We start from the raw sequence: 14,734 nt of genomic DNA, 5'->3' as shown, positions 1-14,734 counted from the left end.
TAAATCTTTTGTGGTGATCTGTGGCCAGTGATTGTTGTTACTATTGTAATTGCTTTGGAATGCCATGAACTGTGCCCTAATAAGACAGAGAACTTAATTGATAAATATTATGTATGTTCTGATTGCTCCACTGACCAGTGGTTCCTGTCTCTCTCCTCCTCAGACCTCCCTCTTCCTAGAGACACAACAATATTGAAATTAGGCCCCAGCTTATAACCTTGCAGTGGACTTTAAGTGTTGAAGTGAAAGGAAGAGTCATGTCTCTCACTTTAAGTGAAAAGCTAGAAATGATTAGGCTTAGTGAGCAAGGCATGTCGAAAACTTAGGCCCTAATCTACGCTTCTTGTGCCATACAGCAAAGTTGTGAATGCAACAGGAAAGTTCTTGAAGGAAATTAAAAGTGCTACTCCAGTGAACACCCAATGATAAGAAAGTGAAACAGCTTTATTACTGATATGGAGAAAGTTTTAGTGGTCTGGATAAATGAAACTAGCCATAAAATTCCCTTAAGCCAAAGCCTAATTCAGAGTAAGACCCTAACTCTCTTCAATTCCATGAAGGCTGAGAGAAGTGAGGAAGCTTCAGAAAAGGTTGAAGCTAGCAGAGGTTGATTCATGAGGTTTAAGGAAAGAAACCTTCTCTATAACATAAAAATAGAAGGTGAGGTAGCAAGTGCTAATATAGAAGCTGCAGCAAGTTATTCAGAAGATCTAGCTAAGGTCATTGATTTGAAAGTGGCTACATTAAATATCAGATTTTCAGTGTGTAGACAAAACAGCCTTCTATTGGAAGAAGATGCCATCTAAATCTTTAATAGCTAGAGAGGAGAAATCAATGCCTGGCTTAAAAGGGCAAGTGGACTCTTAATGTTAGAGATTGATGCAGCTAGTGACTATGTTGAAGAGAATACTCATTTGCCATTCTGAAAAACCTAAGGCCCTTAAGAATTATTGCTAAGTCTACTCTGTGCTCTGTAAATGGAACAACAAAGTCAGTAAGATAGTATATCTGTGTACAGCATGGTTTGCTGAATATTTTAGGCCCACTGTTGAGACCTGCTCAAAAAATTTCTTTCAAAACGTTACTGCTTATTGACAAGGCTCCTGGTCACCCAAGAGCTCTGGTGGAGATGTACAAGGAGATTGACGTTTTCATGCCTGTTAACACAACATCTATTCTGCAGCTCCATGCAGAATTACTCCATGGATCAAGGAATAATTCTGACTTTCAAGTCTTATTAAGAAATACATTTTGTATGGCTATAGTTGCCATAGATAGTGATTCCTCTGATGGATCAGGGCAAAGTAAATTGAAAATATTCTGGAAAGGATTCAATTAGAAGGATTCACCATTCCAGGTGCCATTAAGAATATTCGTGATTCATTGGAGGAGGTCAGAATATCAGCATTAACAAGAGATTGGATGAAGTTGGTTCCAACTCTCAATGGATGTCTTTGTAGGGTTCCAGACTTTAGTGGAGGAAGTCACTGCAGATGTGGTGAAAATAGAACCAGAATTAGAAATAGAGCCTGAAGATCTGACTGAATTGCTGCAACCTCATGATAAAACTTGAATGGATATAGAGTTGCTTCTTATGGATGAGCAAAGAATATTTGTTTCTTGGTCGGGCGCGGTGGCTCACTCTTGTAATCCCAGCACTTTGGGAGGCGGAGGCAGGAAGATTGCTTGTGTCCAGGAGCTCAAGACCAGCCTAGACAACATAGTGAGACCCTGTCTCTACAAAAAGTAAAAGATTAGCTGGGTGTGGTGGTGTGTACCTGTAGTCCCAGCTACTTGAGAGACTGAGGTGTGAGGATTGCTTGAGCCTAGGAGGTTGAGGCTGCAGTGAACCATAATCACACCACTGCACTCTGCCTGGACGACAGAGCAAGACCCTGTCTCAAAAAAGTTTATTGAGATGGACTCTACTCCTGGCGAAGATGCTGTGAACATTTTTCAAATGACAACAAAGGATTTAGAATATTACATAAACTTAATTGATAAAGCAGTGGCAGAGTTTGAGAAGATTGATTCCAGTTTTGAAAGAGATTCTGTGGGTAAGATGCTATCAGCATTTCATGCTACAGAGAAATCTTTCATGAAAGGAAGAAAGGAAGAGTCAGTCAATGCAACAAACTTCATTGTTGTCTTATTTTAAGAAATTCTCACAGCCACCCCAACCATCAGCAACCACCAGTTGCTAATCAGCCAGCAACATCGAGGCAAGACCCTCCATCAGCAAAAAATTACAACTTACTGCAGGCTCAGATGATCATTAGCACTTTTGAACAATAAAGTATTTTTAAATTAAGGTATGTACATTTTTGAGATAATGCTTTTGCACGCTTAATACACTATAATACAGTGTAAACATAACTTTGCACTGGGAAACCAAAAAAATTGGTGTGACTCATTTTATTGCAGTATTCACTTTATTGCAATGGTCTGGAACCAAGTGCACACTATCTCCGAGGTATGCCTGTACATGCAAACCTGTGGAAGATGAAGTAATCTTGCAGTCTTGGATATTTATTTGTTTTGTTTATTTGGAGAGAGGAGGAGGAGTAGCAATAAAAACTGGTAAACATTCAGTTCAGGCAAATTGTCTTAGTGTTTTCTAAAGATGAAGAATCATTTGATGGAATATAACTCACTACTGCTTTTTATTTCAACTAACATTTGAATTAAACACAGCAAAGAAGGAGGAACTCTAAAGGCTCTAATGATGCTCTCTTTAAAGCTTTACCTTGCTCTAAGGTAAAACTTAAGTTTCTCTCACTTTCATTCCATTGCTGTTAATATTTGCCCAAGCAAAAGGTAAGTAAGTACAAAGGAATAGAGGCAGGAAGCTCATAATGTATCCTACTGTGGGTAGTCTCAATTGAATTTCAGGGTCAAGTAGCAGACACAAGGCAGACTGCTAAATAGAACACTTTGCACAGTTTGAAAACAGTTGATAATTTTATTATTTGCCAATAATATGTTCTTCTGATGTGATGCATATAATTTAAAATTTTCTCATATCCTAAGTGTAGTTTTTACATGATACAGAAAGTACAGTGAAAAAAATTACCTGTTGCGTATAAGAGAGGCAACATAGATCCAAACAGACAAAACATTTCTGGGGTATGGGTGTATGTATACAGCTAAAGCAAATTCAACATTAGGAACATCAATATTATGTACTCCAGTACTATACACAGCGTCAATTAAAGGCTTCACTTCAGAATAAGGCATGTGAAGAGGAAATCCAGAGAACTGAAGGGAAAAAACATTTGTAGTCATTAGTGAAGTTTGAAGATTTAATACATTTTTTCCTACATACATGTATGCAATTAAGATAATAAGTGTTCTGGATCTCAGTTATTTGCTTGTGTTTTTCTACTCAGCTATTAGCAATACAGAAAATCGAGAGTTGCTTAATATCCATTTTGTTTTCCTTGCATATAGGTGTATAAGCCACCTGTTAGTCACTCCATCACTGTTCCCTCTTTTTGAAAGTACGTAGTATGCATAGTAACCATTGTAATTCCAGATACATAGGTTAAACTAACAAATACATTTCTTTTTTCTTTTTCTTTTTTTTTTTGAGACAGGTCTGACTGTTGTCCATGCTAGAGTGCAGTGGCATGATCATGGCTCACTGCAGCCTCGGCCTCCTGCTGGGCTCAAGTGGTCCCCCCACTTTAGCCTCCTGAGTAGCTGGGACTGCAGGCAAGTGCCACCATCCTGGCTACTTTTTGTATTTTTTGTAGAGATGGAGTTTTGCCATGCTGCCAAGGCTGATCTTGAACTCCAGGGCTCAAGCGATCCGCTGCCTCGGTCTCCCAAAGTGCTGGGGTTACAGGTGTGAGCCATAGCGCCCGACAATAATTTTCGTCCCCTTGGCTACAATGATCCACGGGGATGGGCAAGTGATCAAAGGGAGTCTCAGAGGGAATCTTGGGAAACTTGTTAGGAATAATGGCACGTGATGTTCTCCTGCTTTGGGTAGTATGTGCGCAGATGTGAATTCTGTAAGTGTTCCAGCATTTGCTTCCATGAGGAAACCCAGTCTCAGGATGATGCCATCATACGGAAGAGGAGGGCAGAATGGGAGGACTTGCAAAAGAGTGGGACAGCCCTGATAGCTACCCTCTAAGCTTTACTTAAGCCAGTAGATTCTCTATTGCTCAAGCCTTTTTGAGTTTTCTGACACTTGAACTGAAAATATCCTGGCTGAGAACCTGCCTTATAAGTTAAAGGATAAATTTTACTCAGTGAGTGATCTAATTTGACCTTCACACTGTTTAGCTAGCAAGGCTTACTGTTAAGTTTTAGTTACGAGCCTGCTTTGTAGGTTTTATTATCCAGCTATAGCATGTGAACATAGCAGCAGGCAGTAGAGAGGGTATATCGTCTATTAATAACCACCTTTCTTAGCAATGAAAAGCAATCAGTATAAAACCATATCCTTAAAAAAAACTGCTCTAGTGTTTTGATCCTTATGCACAGTTGTGTCTAACATGATTTAGCCAGATGTTTTCATTTCATTTGATACGTAAATGTATTTCATAAAAGGTATTTTTCATGGGATACTTATATGAAAAATGGTGGTATTTTGCTATTTCATGATTATTGAGGTTTAAAACTTATGATCACAGTTTTTAGTTTATGCTGCTTTAAATATGTACTTCTGGGAGCAACGTGGGTCTTTTGATTCCAGAAACCTATTATTGGCTAATTTCCAATTTGAAACAAGGAAATCCACAGTCAGTTTAGGATCCATTTGTAACTTACCCTGTAGTCTCCCAGCTGTTTTAGCAGTTCTGCTCTGTGGTCATCTTCTACATCTTCTCCTTGACTTTTTTCTAACAGAGGCAAGAAGTGACGCAGAGTAGAGGTACAATACCTATTCCACCGAGTCAGATGGCGTGGCCTCCAGTCCATGATTTTTTCTTTTAGTATTTTTTCAATCCTGGTCACAAAACATAAATTCCATTTTTTGGTGACTCACTTTTCCCTTGTTAAAAAATGTATGTAGTATGTAGTGGGGATTCAGATGATTGTATAACTATATTTTTGTTGATAGAGTTGTGATTATCCAGGCATAGTTAATGTCTAATAATGGGCTACTCCCTGGGGATTCAAAATTAACATGCAGTCCTGTCCTTAAGGGTTGTATATGAGTTGAGATGGGAAATAGTCCTATAAATAGAAAGTATGTGTATCCTAAGAGCTATAACAGATGCTTGAAATGTAACACAGAAGAGGGAGTACTGAATGACTTGGGGATAGCTGAATTCAATACATGCAGCAAAAGTTTATTATTATTAATTTTTTTTAAAGGCAGGATCTTGCTCTGTTGCCCAGGCTGGATTGAAGTGGTACAATCAAAGCTCACTGCATCCTCAACTCTCGGGCTCAAGTGAACCTCCCACCTCAGCCTCTTTGGTAGCTGGGACCACAGGTGCATGCCATTATGTCTGGCTAATTTTTTTTTCTTTTTTATAGAGACAAGGTCTTGCTATGTTGCCCAGGCTGGTCTCAAATTCTTGGGATCAAGTGATCCGCCTGCCTTGGCCTCCCAAAGTGTTGAGATTACAAGTGTGAGCCACTGCGCTTGGCCATGAAATGTTTTTTTGAAATGTTATGACTATACTCATTGGTAGTATATATACAGACAGATGAATTAGACACAGGCGTAAGAAGTAGGGCTTATGTTGAAAGCCTCAAATATTTGTGGAGCTCTTAGTGCCTCGTGATTTATTCACATCATGAATAGTGAATTCTATTCATGATGATTAATTTTTTTCTAAATTGCCTTAAAACTGCCTTTAAAATACCAACATCATTGAAACTATTTGTGATAAGTACAGGTATTGGGTTCATAGGGTGTGAAGTTTAAGCATGGAATGAAGGAAAATAGCTACTATTTATTGAGCCATTATTTACCAGATACTGCGCTAAGTGCTTTATGTAGATTTTTATTTAATCTCAATAATAACCTTACGAGGTAGGGGATATTGTCCTGATTTTACAGATGAGGGGACAGTTTGAGGTAGGATAAGTGATTTGAGTAAGGCAAAGGAGCTTGGATTCAAATTGAAACCCTGCTGATTCTAAAGCCTCTTGTACATTCCCTAACTAAATGCATGGGTTTAGAGACCTAGCTAGCTTCTCATTGTTCAGTAGTCATAGGGATCATTTCTTTTTTGGTGCTTAGCACATCTTTGTTTTGGGTTTCAAGATGGTCTGCGCACGAAAGTATGGACGAATTGTCAGGCATTTTAATATTGGAGAAATAAATGACTTGGGTCCAATCAATAGCATGTTGAAGCTATCAGAAAAAAACAAAAAGGTTGTTTGTAGATTAGTTGTTCTAGTTGGGGATCTTGAATAAGGCATTATGGAGAAATTGAGAGTAAATGAGTGTAAACCGATATTTTCTAGTAATAATGCCTCAAGAGGGGTCACACAGCTTAATACAGTAGAAACAGTACACATGCCTTGAAATCAGAAAGGTTGGGCTGGGCTCAGAAGCCCCCTTTAACACTTAAACAAGTATGTGGACCTCTCTGAGCCTCAGTTTTCACATTGTGAAACCAGGAGAATAAGTTCTATTTTTACAGGGTTATGAGAATTACAGAGACTCATACAGGCTCTTACTGATCTTCTCCGTGTGTTAGGTCCATAAACTAGCTGCAGTTCAATAGGACAGAAGAGGTATATTTAAGCTGAGAATTATGATGTGCCTCAACAACACCTATAACATGATGTTAAACTCCAATCCAAGGTGAAGTCCCTGTAGAAGTACATATTACTGGTGTTCCACTCTGGTTGGTTCCACAGCATGCTGATGCTAAAGGCTCCTTTTGAGCCATGGGATTTAGAGATCACATCTGTATTTGGAATCTATAAACATAAATTAAAGTTAAGTTGCCTAAATTGTTTCACATTCATCCAGGCTGACAGTGGTTTAAAGTTTGGTATTATACTCCTAGTGACAGATTACATGTGGATTTATGGATGTTATGTTACCTGTCTTGTAGCTCAGCTGCAGCTGCTTTGTCTGAGTGCTGGTAAATTAGCTCTTCAGGCTATAGAAGAGAAAATAGTTCAGAAAGTATAAAAATCACCTACAGTTAATTTGAACATCCTTTTAAAAATCTTAAAAATCAATGAAATCTCAGACATCGAGATATAGAAAATAATATAATGCATGCTGATGTACCCATGACCCACCATAAGTAAAACATCATAATATAGTTCTTTCCCAATTTCATTTTTCTTCTCTCTTACCACAGAAGTAACCATGACCTGAATTTGTTTTAACACCCCTTCATTCAACAAGTACTGATTGCCTGCTGTGTGCTAGGCACTTTCATAGGTGAGAGGGATAAGGATTTGGCTATGAATAAAAATTCCTGTCTTCATTAACACAATGTGTTTATGATTTTATTATAGATACATGTACCCCTAAACAACATTTTATAGTTTTGCATGTTTTCTAAACTTTACATAATTGTTTTATGAACATGCAACTTGTGCTTTCTCCCTTAACTTTATATTTAGTGGCAGCAACAAACATATTTTTAGAGGGCTTACTAAGATTCATTAATGCCGATTAACTACTGTAAAATATTCCATCGTGTTACATAATTTTTCTCTTCTGTCATTCCAACTCTTATGCTATTTCAAGCAATGCTTCTACTAAAAATCTTGTATATATCACCTTATACACATATGGGAGAATTTCTCTAGGGTAATGTTCTTCAAAGCTTTTTCTGAAAGGTAGATCTGGAGTATAAAATACATTTCATTACAAACCTAGTACACACATACATATATCTATCAAATGAAACAAAACTTTTAGTAAACTGCTTATGCTTACTACTTACAATCTACTACTGGTCAGGACCCTGTAAGTTAATTTTATGAGCCCCTAGTGGATCATACCCTGCAGTTTAACTTGATGTTTCATTAAAAGTTATGAAATCTATTTAGTGAATTGAGATGAGCATTTAAAAAATTTGGATGGAATACATTTTGTGTTACTTTTTATGTCATGAAACTTTTTATATCAAAACTTTTTCTTCCACATCTGTGTAAGATGTGTATACTGGTCCTTTCACATATATGTAAACATATATATCTGTTTCTTGTTGTGAGTTGAGCTCAGATGCGTTTGATAAACAAATACTGTTCTAGACTACCCAGGGGTAAAAAATATCTTGTAACCCAGTATAATTTCCTATCTTTTACTTTGTCTATATTTAATTGTTAATAAAAGATTTATACCTGAACACTGGAAAGGCCAGGATATGGAAGGCTTCTTGAAAAGAAAGATTTCCATAGCTTGGGCCTGGTGACATCAAAATTTATCCTTAGTGGAGAATCATATCGTTGAATATTAAACCAAATCTAAGAAAGACAAGACTACATTAGCATATATGTTAGCGTGTATACATGCACATGTATGTGTGCATGGATGTATGTGTGGCATAGAGGCAGCAGAGAGACAGCAAGTGTTCATACAGGCCGCATACATTTTGTCATTTTTTGATTATAAAAATTATGTGTATTTTACAATCAGTGGCATCATAGAGTTGTCATTGGCCATTTTTTCACATTTTTTATCTGAAGTTGGGGGTGTACCTTAGTGTTGACTGTAGATTTGATAAAAAGTGAGGTTGTTTTTTGTTATAAAAACCAAGGCCACTTCTTTCTTAGGCTAGTCTTTCCTGACCTTTCTTTTCCCAGCCTCCTAATTGAATTGAGTGTCCATTCATCTCTGCATCCACAGCAATGCGCATTCTCTGAGATAGCCCTTGTGTTGGTGAGGCAGCGTAGCATGTTGGTTCTGGAACCAGACCACTTGTGTTTTAATTTTGGCTCCAACATTTACTATTTGTGTGACCTTGGATGATTTATGTAACTTCTGTATGCCTCGGTTTCCTTCTGTATAACAGTGGGATAATAAATAGTATCTACCTCAAGGTTGAGTTGATTCAGTGAGTTAATTAATCTGTACCTCTTAGAAAAATGCCTGGTATGTAGTAAGTGCTCAATAATTGTTAGCTATTTTAAAATTATTATTAGTTAGCATTGTTTATAATTGCCAGTCTATTCGTGTCCACACTAGGCTGTTAGACTTTTGTCCTGAGGACATTCACTGTGTGCCTTATTTACCATTGTATTTTTAGCACCTAGCATAGCTCCTGGCATACAGTAGTCATACTGAGTAACTATGTACATGAATTTGTCCATTCAGTATATTTAATCAGCTACCTACTATGTTGAGGCTCATTTCTAATTACTGGGGATAAAGCAGTGAATGAAACAGATTTTCTACCCTTACAGAGTATCTAATAAGAAAAGATAGCAAACAAATAAGTAAACAGGCAGGCTCACACTCATAATCCCAGCAGTTTGGGAGGCCAAAGCGGGAGGATCACTTGAGGCCAGGGGTTCAAGACCAGTCTGGACAGCATAGTGAGACCCCCATCTCTAAAAAAAAAAATTTTTTTTTTTTTTGAGAAGTAGCCAGGCGTGGTGGTGTGTTCCTATAGTCCTAGATGCTTGAGAGGCTGAGGTGGGAGGATTGCTTCAGCCCAGGATTTCAAGGCTCCAGTGAACTGTGGTCACACCACTGCACTCCAGCCTGGATGACAGCAAGGTCCTGTTTAAAGCAACAACAACAACAAAAACCAAGTAAACACATGGGATATCAGATGATGTTGCATGATGTGGTAAATTGTATCATTAGTCCCAATTCTGCACTCCTTTCTATATGCATACCCTTTCTCGTGTTACTTTGCAGTTCCTCCCACTAAAAGAGAAAAAATACACTTTTGCATTCCTTGACTTTTGGCCAGTAGACTGGGACAGAAGTCAGTGTATGGCTTCTGAGCCTACCCTTAAGAGGCTTTGTGTGCTTCTGCTTGTCCTTTTGTGCCTCTGCCATTGTCATTGCACTGCATCCCAGAATAAACACACCTGAAGCTGAGCTCTCCCAGTTGACCCACAGATCTACTGTGAGAAGCAGAGCTTGTCTTGCTACCACAACTTGCAGCAGAGTTGCCCAGCCTCAATTAGCAGAACCTCCCCAGCTGACTCAGATCTCTGAGAATAAATGTTTGAAGCCATTTAGTTTGGGGGTGGGTTTTTACTGTCTTTATTGAGGCAATAGTTAAGTGTGCAAGGGCTGTGGAGAAAACAAAAATGGAGCATTTTAAGGCAGGCAGGGAAGTTCTAACTGGAAAAATCACTTTTCATCAGAAATGCAAGAAGTGAGGGAGAAATCTATGATGATATCCAGTAAGGGGGCAGTGGTCATTTATGCCTAGGAAACAACAAATGTAAAGTGTGCTTTGTTATGTTTGAGGAACAGCAAGGAATATGAAGTAGTTTTAAAGAATAAGCAAGCTGGAGAGAGCAAGTAAGAGGTGACATTATCAGAGGAAGGGGGAGAGAGGTGGGTAGGGTGGGTATCAGATCATGGAGGTCCCGTAGGCCATTTTGAAGATTTAGGCTTTGACTCTTAAGTGAGATAGGAAGTCACTGGAGTATTTGGGTAGAGGAGTGACAATTTGCCTTTTATTTTAACAGGAATTTTCTGTGCTGTTTTGAGACTAGACAAAAGAAGGTAGGGTTAAATAAATGGTGAAACCTTCAGTTAGGACACTTATTTTGAATAATCTGGGTGAGAGCTACAGTGACTTGAACGAACATGCTAGCAGTAAAAGTGGAGAGATGTGGTTGGACGCTGGGTATACTGTGAAGGTGGAACCAGTAGGATTTGGTTTGGATATAGGAGAGAGAGGAATCACAGATGACTCCAAGGATTTTGGCCAAAAAACCGACTGATGAAATTGACATTTATCGAGATGGGAAAGACTGCAAAGGGGAATCAGGAGTTTGGGCATCTTAAGTTTGAGATGTCTCTCTCACATCCAAATGAGGATGTTGAGTAGGTGATTGGATATTTGAGTCTGAAGTTCTGGGGAGCTAGGTGAGCTGGAGATATAAACTTGGGAATCATCGGCATGTATGTGGTATTCCCTGGGAGGAAGTATAGGTAGAAAAGAGGTTTGATGAACTTTGAGGATCTCTAATGTTTCAAATTTGGAGAATACAGAAAAAGTAGCAAAGGATATAGAGAAGCAGAAGCCAGTAAGGTAGGAGGCCTTGACTTGGAATCCAAATCAGAAAATTGGCTTAAGACAAGATCTTTAAGAACTACAATTTGGCTATAGAGTAGAGAATGTTCAGAAAAGTAGTGGGAAATTGCACTGCATACATAGGGCTTTGAGATCCAAGGTGGAAAGTTTACTCTTAAATCTGTATGCAGTGAAGTTCCCCTAGTACTTTCTGAGCCAGAAAGTGATGAAAGCTTAATCAGGTATCCGTGTATCAAAAAGTGAACTCAATTGGGGATACTGTTTAGTTAGTCATTTATAGAAATGTAGGGCAAAACAATAATGGCATGACCTGGGAAATAGCAGAGATAGCATCTATATGATTTGGCCTCTATAATTAGGATTGAAGTAGAATGAAGTAAGGGAGAGGGAAAATCAAGAATAAATCGAGGGTTTGAATCAGGATAAGTGATAATGATAGAAATAGGAAGCCAGGAAGGGGAGCTGGTTTTGGGGAAAATGATTTGAGTTTTGCATGTGCTGTGTGAGATTTTGATAAGGCACCTGGGTGTCTAGCAAACAGCTGAAAATTCAAGACAAAGGTCCTGGGGCTGGTTACAGATTTATCACTTCTCTACCAGGATAAACTAGATAGAGCCACAATTAATAATAATAGGTGTGGTCCTAGAAGAATCTAAATATAGAATCTTGAGGAACTTCTATTTTGAAGGGGTGAGAAGAAGAGCCATTGAAAGAAACATAAGAAACAACTGCAGAGTAATGAAGAGCAAACTGTCCTTTATCAGTAAACTACGGAGGGGGAAAGTGTTTTTTCATGAAGAACATTAGTTGTGATTTTTATGTTAAATGACAGAAAAGGAGAGGAGTGAAAATGAGAAGCAGCCATTGGATTTATTTATTCATTAGCAAGACAATGGTGCTTCTCAGAGTTTAATTTCTGCAGTATGGTCAGGACGGAAGAGCTAGATTACAGTAGGTTAAGGTCTGAGTGTGCTTATAACGTGAAAGCAAGAGATATAACTAGTATTTGAAGAACTTGGGGAGGAAAGGGAAGAAAGGCAATGTAGTTTTAGGTGTATAGCCAGGTTGGGAAAAGGGTATTTTAGAATTGTTGGACCCCTGAGCGTATCAATAGATAGAGAAGGAGAGAGAAAAAATAGAGGAGCTAGTTGGATGGAATAGTGGAGCATGGAATGGGAATGGAAACAAGCACAGTGGAAAGGGAAGAGACTTATTCCTTGGAAAAGGAATGACAGGAGGAGAAAGACTGACATCCAAAGAAGTTGTGTGGTGGAGTAGAGGGCAGTTGAGGTTTCAGAGTGCCAGGACAACAAAGCCAGGAGGCGGTCCTCTGCTGAGTGGCCAAGGCTTAGAGCAGGTTTAGAAGAGCTACAATGGGGGATGCACAACATCATAAGCTACTATTACCCATCTCAGAGAAGAGGAGAAAAGAATGTTCTTTCTTCCTCACAAAACCTTAGCATTATGAGAATTAGTCAACCATATAGTAATTGTTTTGAGAGCTGGTAATAATTTTGACAGATAACAGAGTTATTTGAAGGCTTTTTCAGTGCCTGTTAACCCTGCTTGATTACTAATGACCTTAAAATGATCCTCTAAATGTAGATGAGGCTTAGCAGATCACTTTTCATTATAATGACTTTTATTAAAAATAATAATTAACATGAGAATGGTGTTCCACAGTGCTCTTTACATATGTAATTAATAGTGCTGTAGTTGCTATTTGCTGAACACATGAAGGACAGATATTTTGCTGCGTGCTTGGCATATATTATCTCTAATTTTAGCAGTAACGCTTAAAAAAAATAGGTTGATGGGGCTGGGCACGGTGGCTCACGCCTGTAATCCCAGCGCTTTGGGAGGCTGAGGCGGGCAGATCACCTGAGGTCAGGAGCTCAAGACCAGTCTGACCAACGTGGAGAAACCCCGTCTCTACTAAAAATACAAAATTAGCTGGGTGTGGTGGTGCATGCCTGTAATCCCAGCTACTCAGAAGGCTGAGGCAGGAGAATTGCTTGAACCCGAGAGACGGAGGTTGCGTTGAGCCGAGATCGCTCCGTTGCACTCCAGCCTGGGCAACAAGAGTGAAAGTCCGTCTCAAAAAAAAAAAAAAAAAAAAAAAAAACAGACTGATGGTCTTCAGAGAAGGGTGCATACCCCAGGAGGATGGGAAGAGAAAAAATAGATTTCATGTTTAAAGTAGTTTTTGGTATATTGATACGAAAATATATATAATTCATAAAAATATGCATGTTGGGGATGCATGTGCAAACAGTTTTTATAGACAGAAGCACATAAAAACAATCATTCAATAATTTGCTGGGTGTGGTGGCTCGCGCCTGTAATCCCAGCACTTCGGGAGGCTAAGGCAGGTGGATCACTTGAGGCCAGGAGTTGGAGATGAGCCTGGTCAATATGGTGAGACCTCATCTCTTACTAAATTAGCCAGGCAAGGTGGCACGTGCCTGTGATCCCAGCTACTTGGGAGGCTGAGGTAGGAGAATCGCATGAACGCAGGATGTGGAGATTGCAGTGAGCTGAGATGGCACCACTGGACTCCAGCCTAGGCGACAGAGTGAAACTATCTCAAAATAAAAATAATAATTAAAAAAATAATTAAAGAGTTGTTACTCTGTTAGGTGCTTAACATTAATAATCTCATTCACTTCTCACAACTACTCTATAAAGTAGTGACTTTACATTTCTAAAGTAATGACTTTACTGTTACCTCCATTTTACCAGCGAAGAAGCTGAAGCTGTGAGAGATTGACTTTCCCAAGCCCACACAACTAGTAAATGATAAAATTGGAGTTTAAACTGAGGCAGTCTGATCGCATAACTCATTTTTCTTTGAGATGGAGTCTTGCTCTGTTGCCCAGGATGGAATGCAGTGACTCCATCTCAGCTCATTGCAACCTCCGCCTCCTGGGTTCAAGCAATTCTCCTGCCTCAGCCTCCCAAGTAGCTGGGATTACAGAGTCACACCATCATGCCCAGCTAATTTTTGTATTTTCAGTAGAGACGGGGTTTCGCCATGTTGGCCAGGCTGGTCTCGAACTCCTTACCTTAGGTGATCCACCCACCTTGGCCTCCCAAAGTGCTGGGATTACAGGCATGAGCCACAGCGCCCAGCTCTATAACTTATATTTTTAACCACTACTTTATTTAGTACCCTTCACAATAAAATCACGCAGCCCTCAAAACTGGCTCAACTAGAATTACCTGGGGATATTGCAGGCCAGGTGAGACCTGGGAATCTCCTTTGAAAAAAGAAAGAGAGAAAGAGACAGAGAAACCCAATCTGTTCCGGTGACAAATTTGCCTCAGTTCTTAAAACACTACGAATTAGAAATTGTAAACTCTATTTTGGATGAGAAAACTAAGGACAGACCCAGGACACAAACTCAGGTCCTCTGAATCTAAATCCTGTATTCCTTTGTTATTCTGCTTTGTCATTCTGCTTCTCGGGCAGGTCAGGTGACTAATTGAACCAAAAGTTGTATTTAGCACAGTTCCGCCACTGTGCTTGACACTGCATTTCTTTAACTGGTATATATATATGTGTATATATA

General features: G+C 39.1%; 1 protein-coding gene across 3 annotated transcripts in view; it reads right to left on the bottom strand.

The window, feature by feature from the left end:
• Positions 1-2,942: 2,942 nt before the first annotated feature.
• CC2D2A (coiled-coil and C2 domain containing 2A) overlaps positions 2,943-14,734 on the bottom strand; it is a 143,228-nt gene continuing 131,436 nt past the window's right edge. For 2 of the 3 annotated variants that reach the window (XM_055111204.3, XM_008952124.5), the window contains 4 exons: positions 8,281-8,403; positions 7,021-7,079; positions 4,780-4,957; positions 2,943-3,258 (listed from right to left, as the gene is read on the bottom strand). In XM_055111204.3, coding sequence (XP_054967179.1) covers positions 3,070-3,258; positions 4,780-4,957; positions 7,021-7,079; positions 8,281-8,403 — 549 coding nt within the window. In that variant the 3' untranslated portion in view covers positions 2,943-3,069. Of the gene's footprint in view, positions 3,259-4,779; positions 4,958-7,020; positions 7,080-8,280; positions 8,404-9,393; positions 9,662-14,734 lie in introns of those variants that run through there. The other variant, XR_010111923.1, reaches the window with a different exon arrangement.

This window comes from Pan paniscus, chromosome 3 (assembly GCF_029289425.2).
Source record: "Pan paniscus chromosome 3, NHGRI_mPanPan1-v2.0_pri, whole genome shotgun sequence".
Lineage (NCBI taxonomy): Eukaryota > Metazoa > Chordata > Mammalia > Primates > Hominidae > Pan > Pan paniscus.
This window is presented reverse-complemented; position numbering and strand designations above follow the sequence as displayed.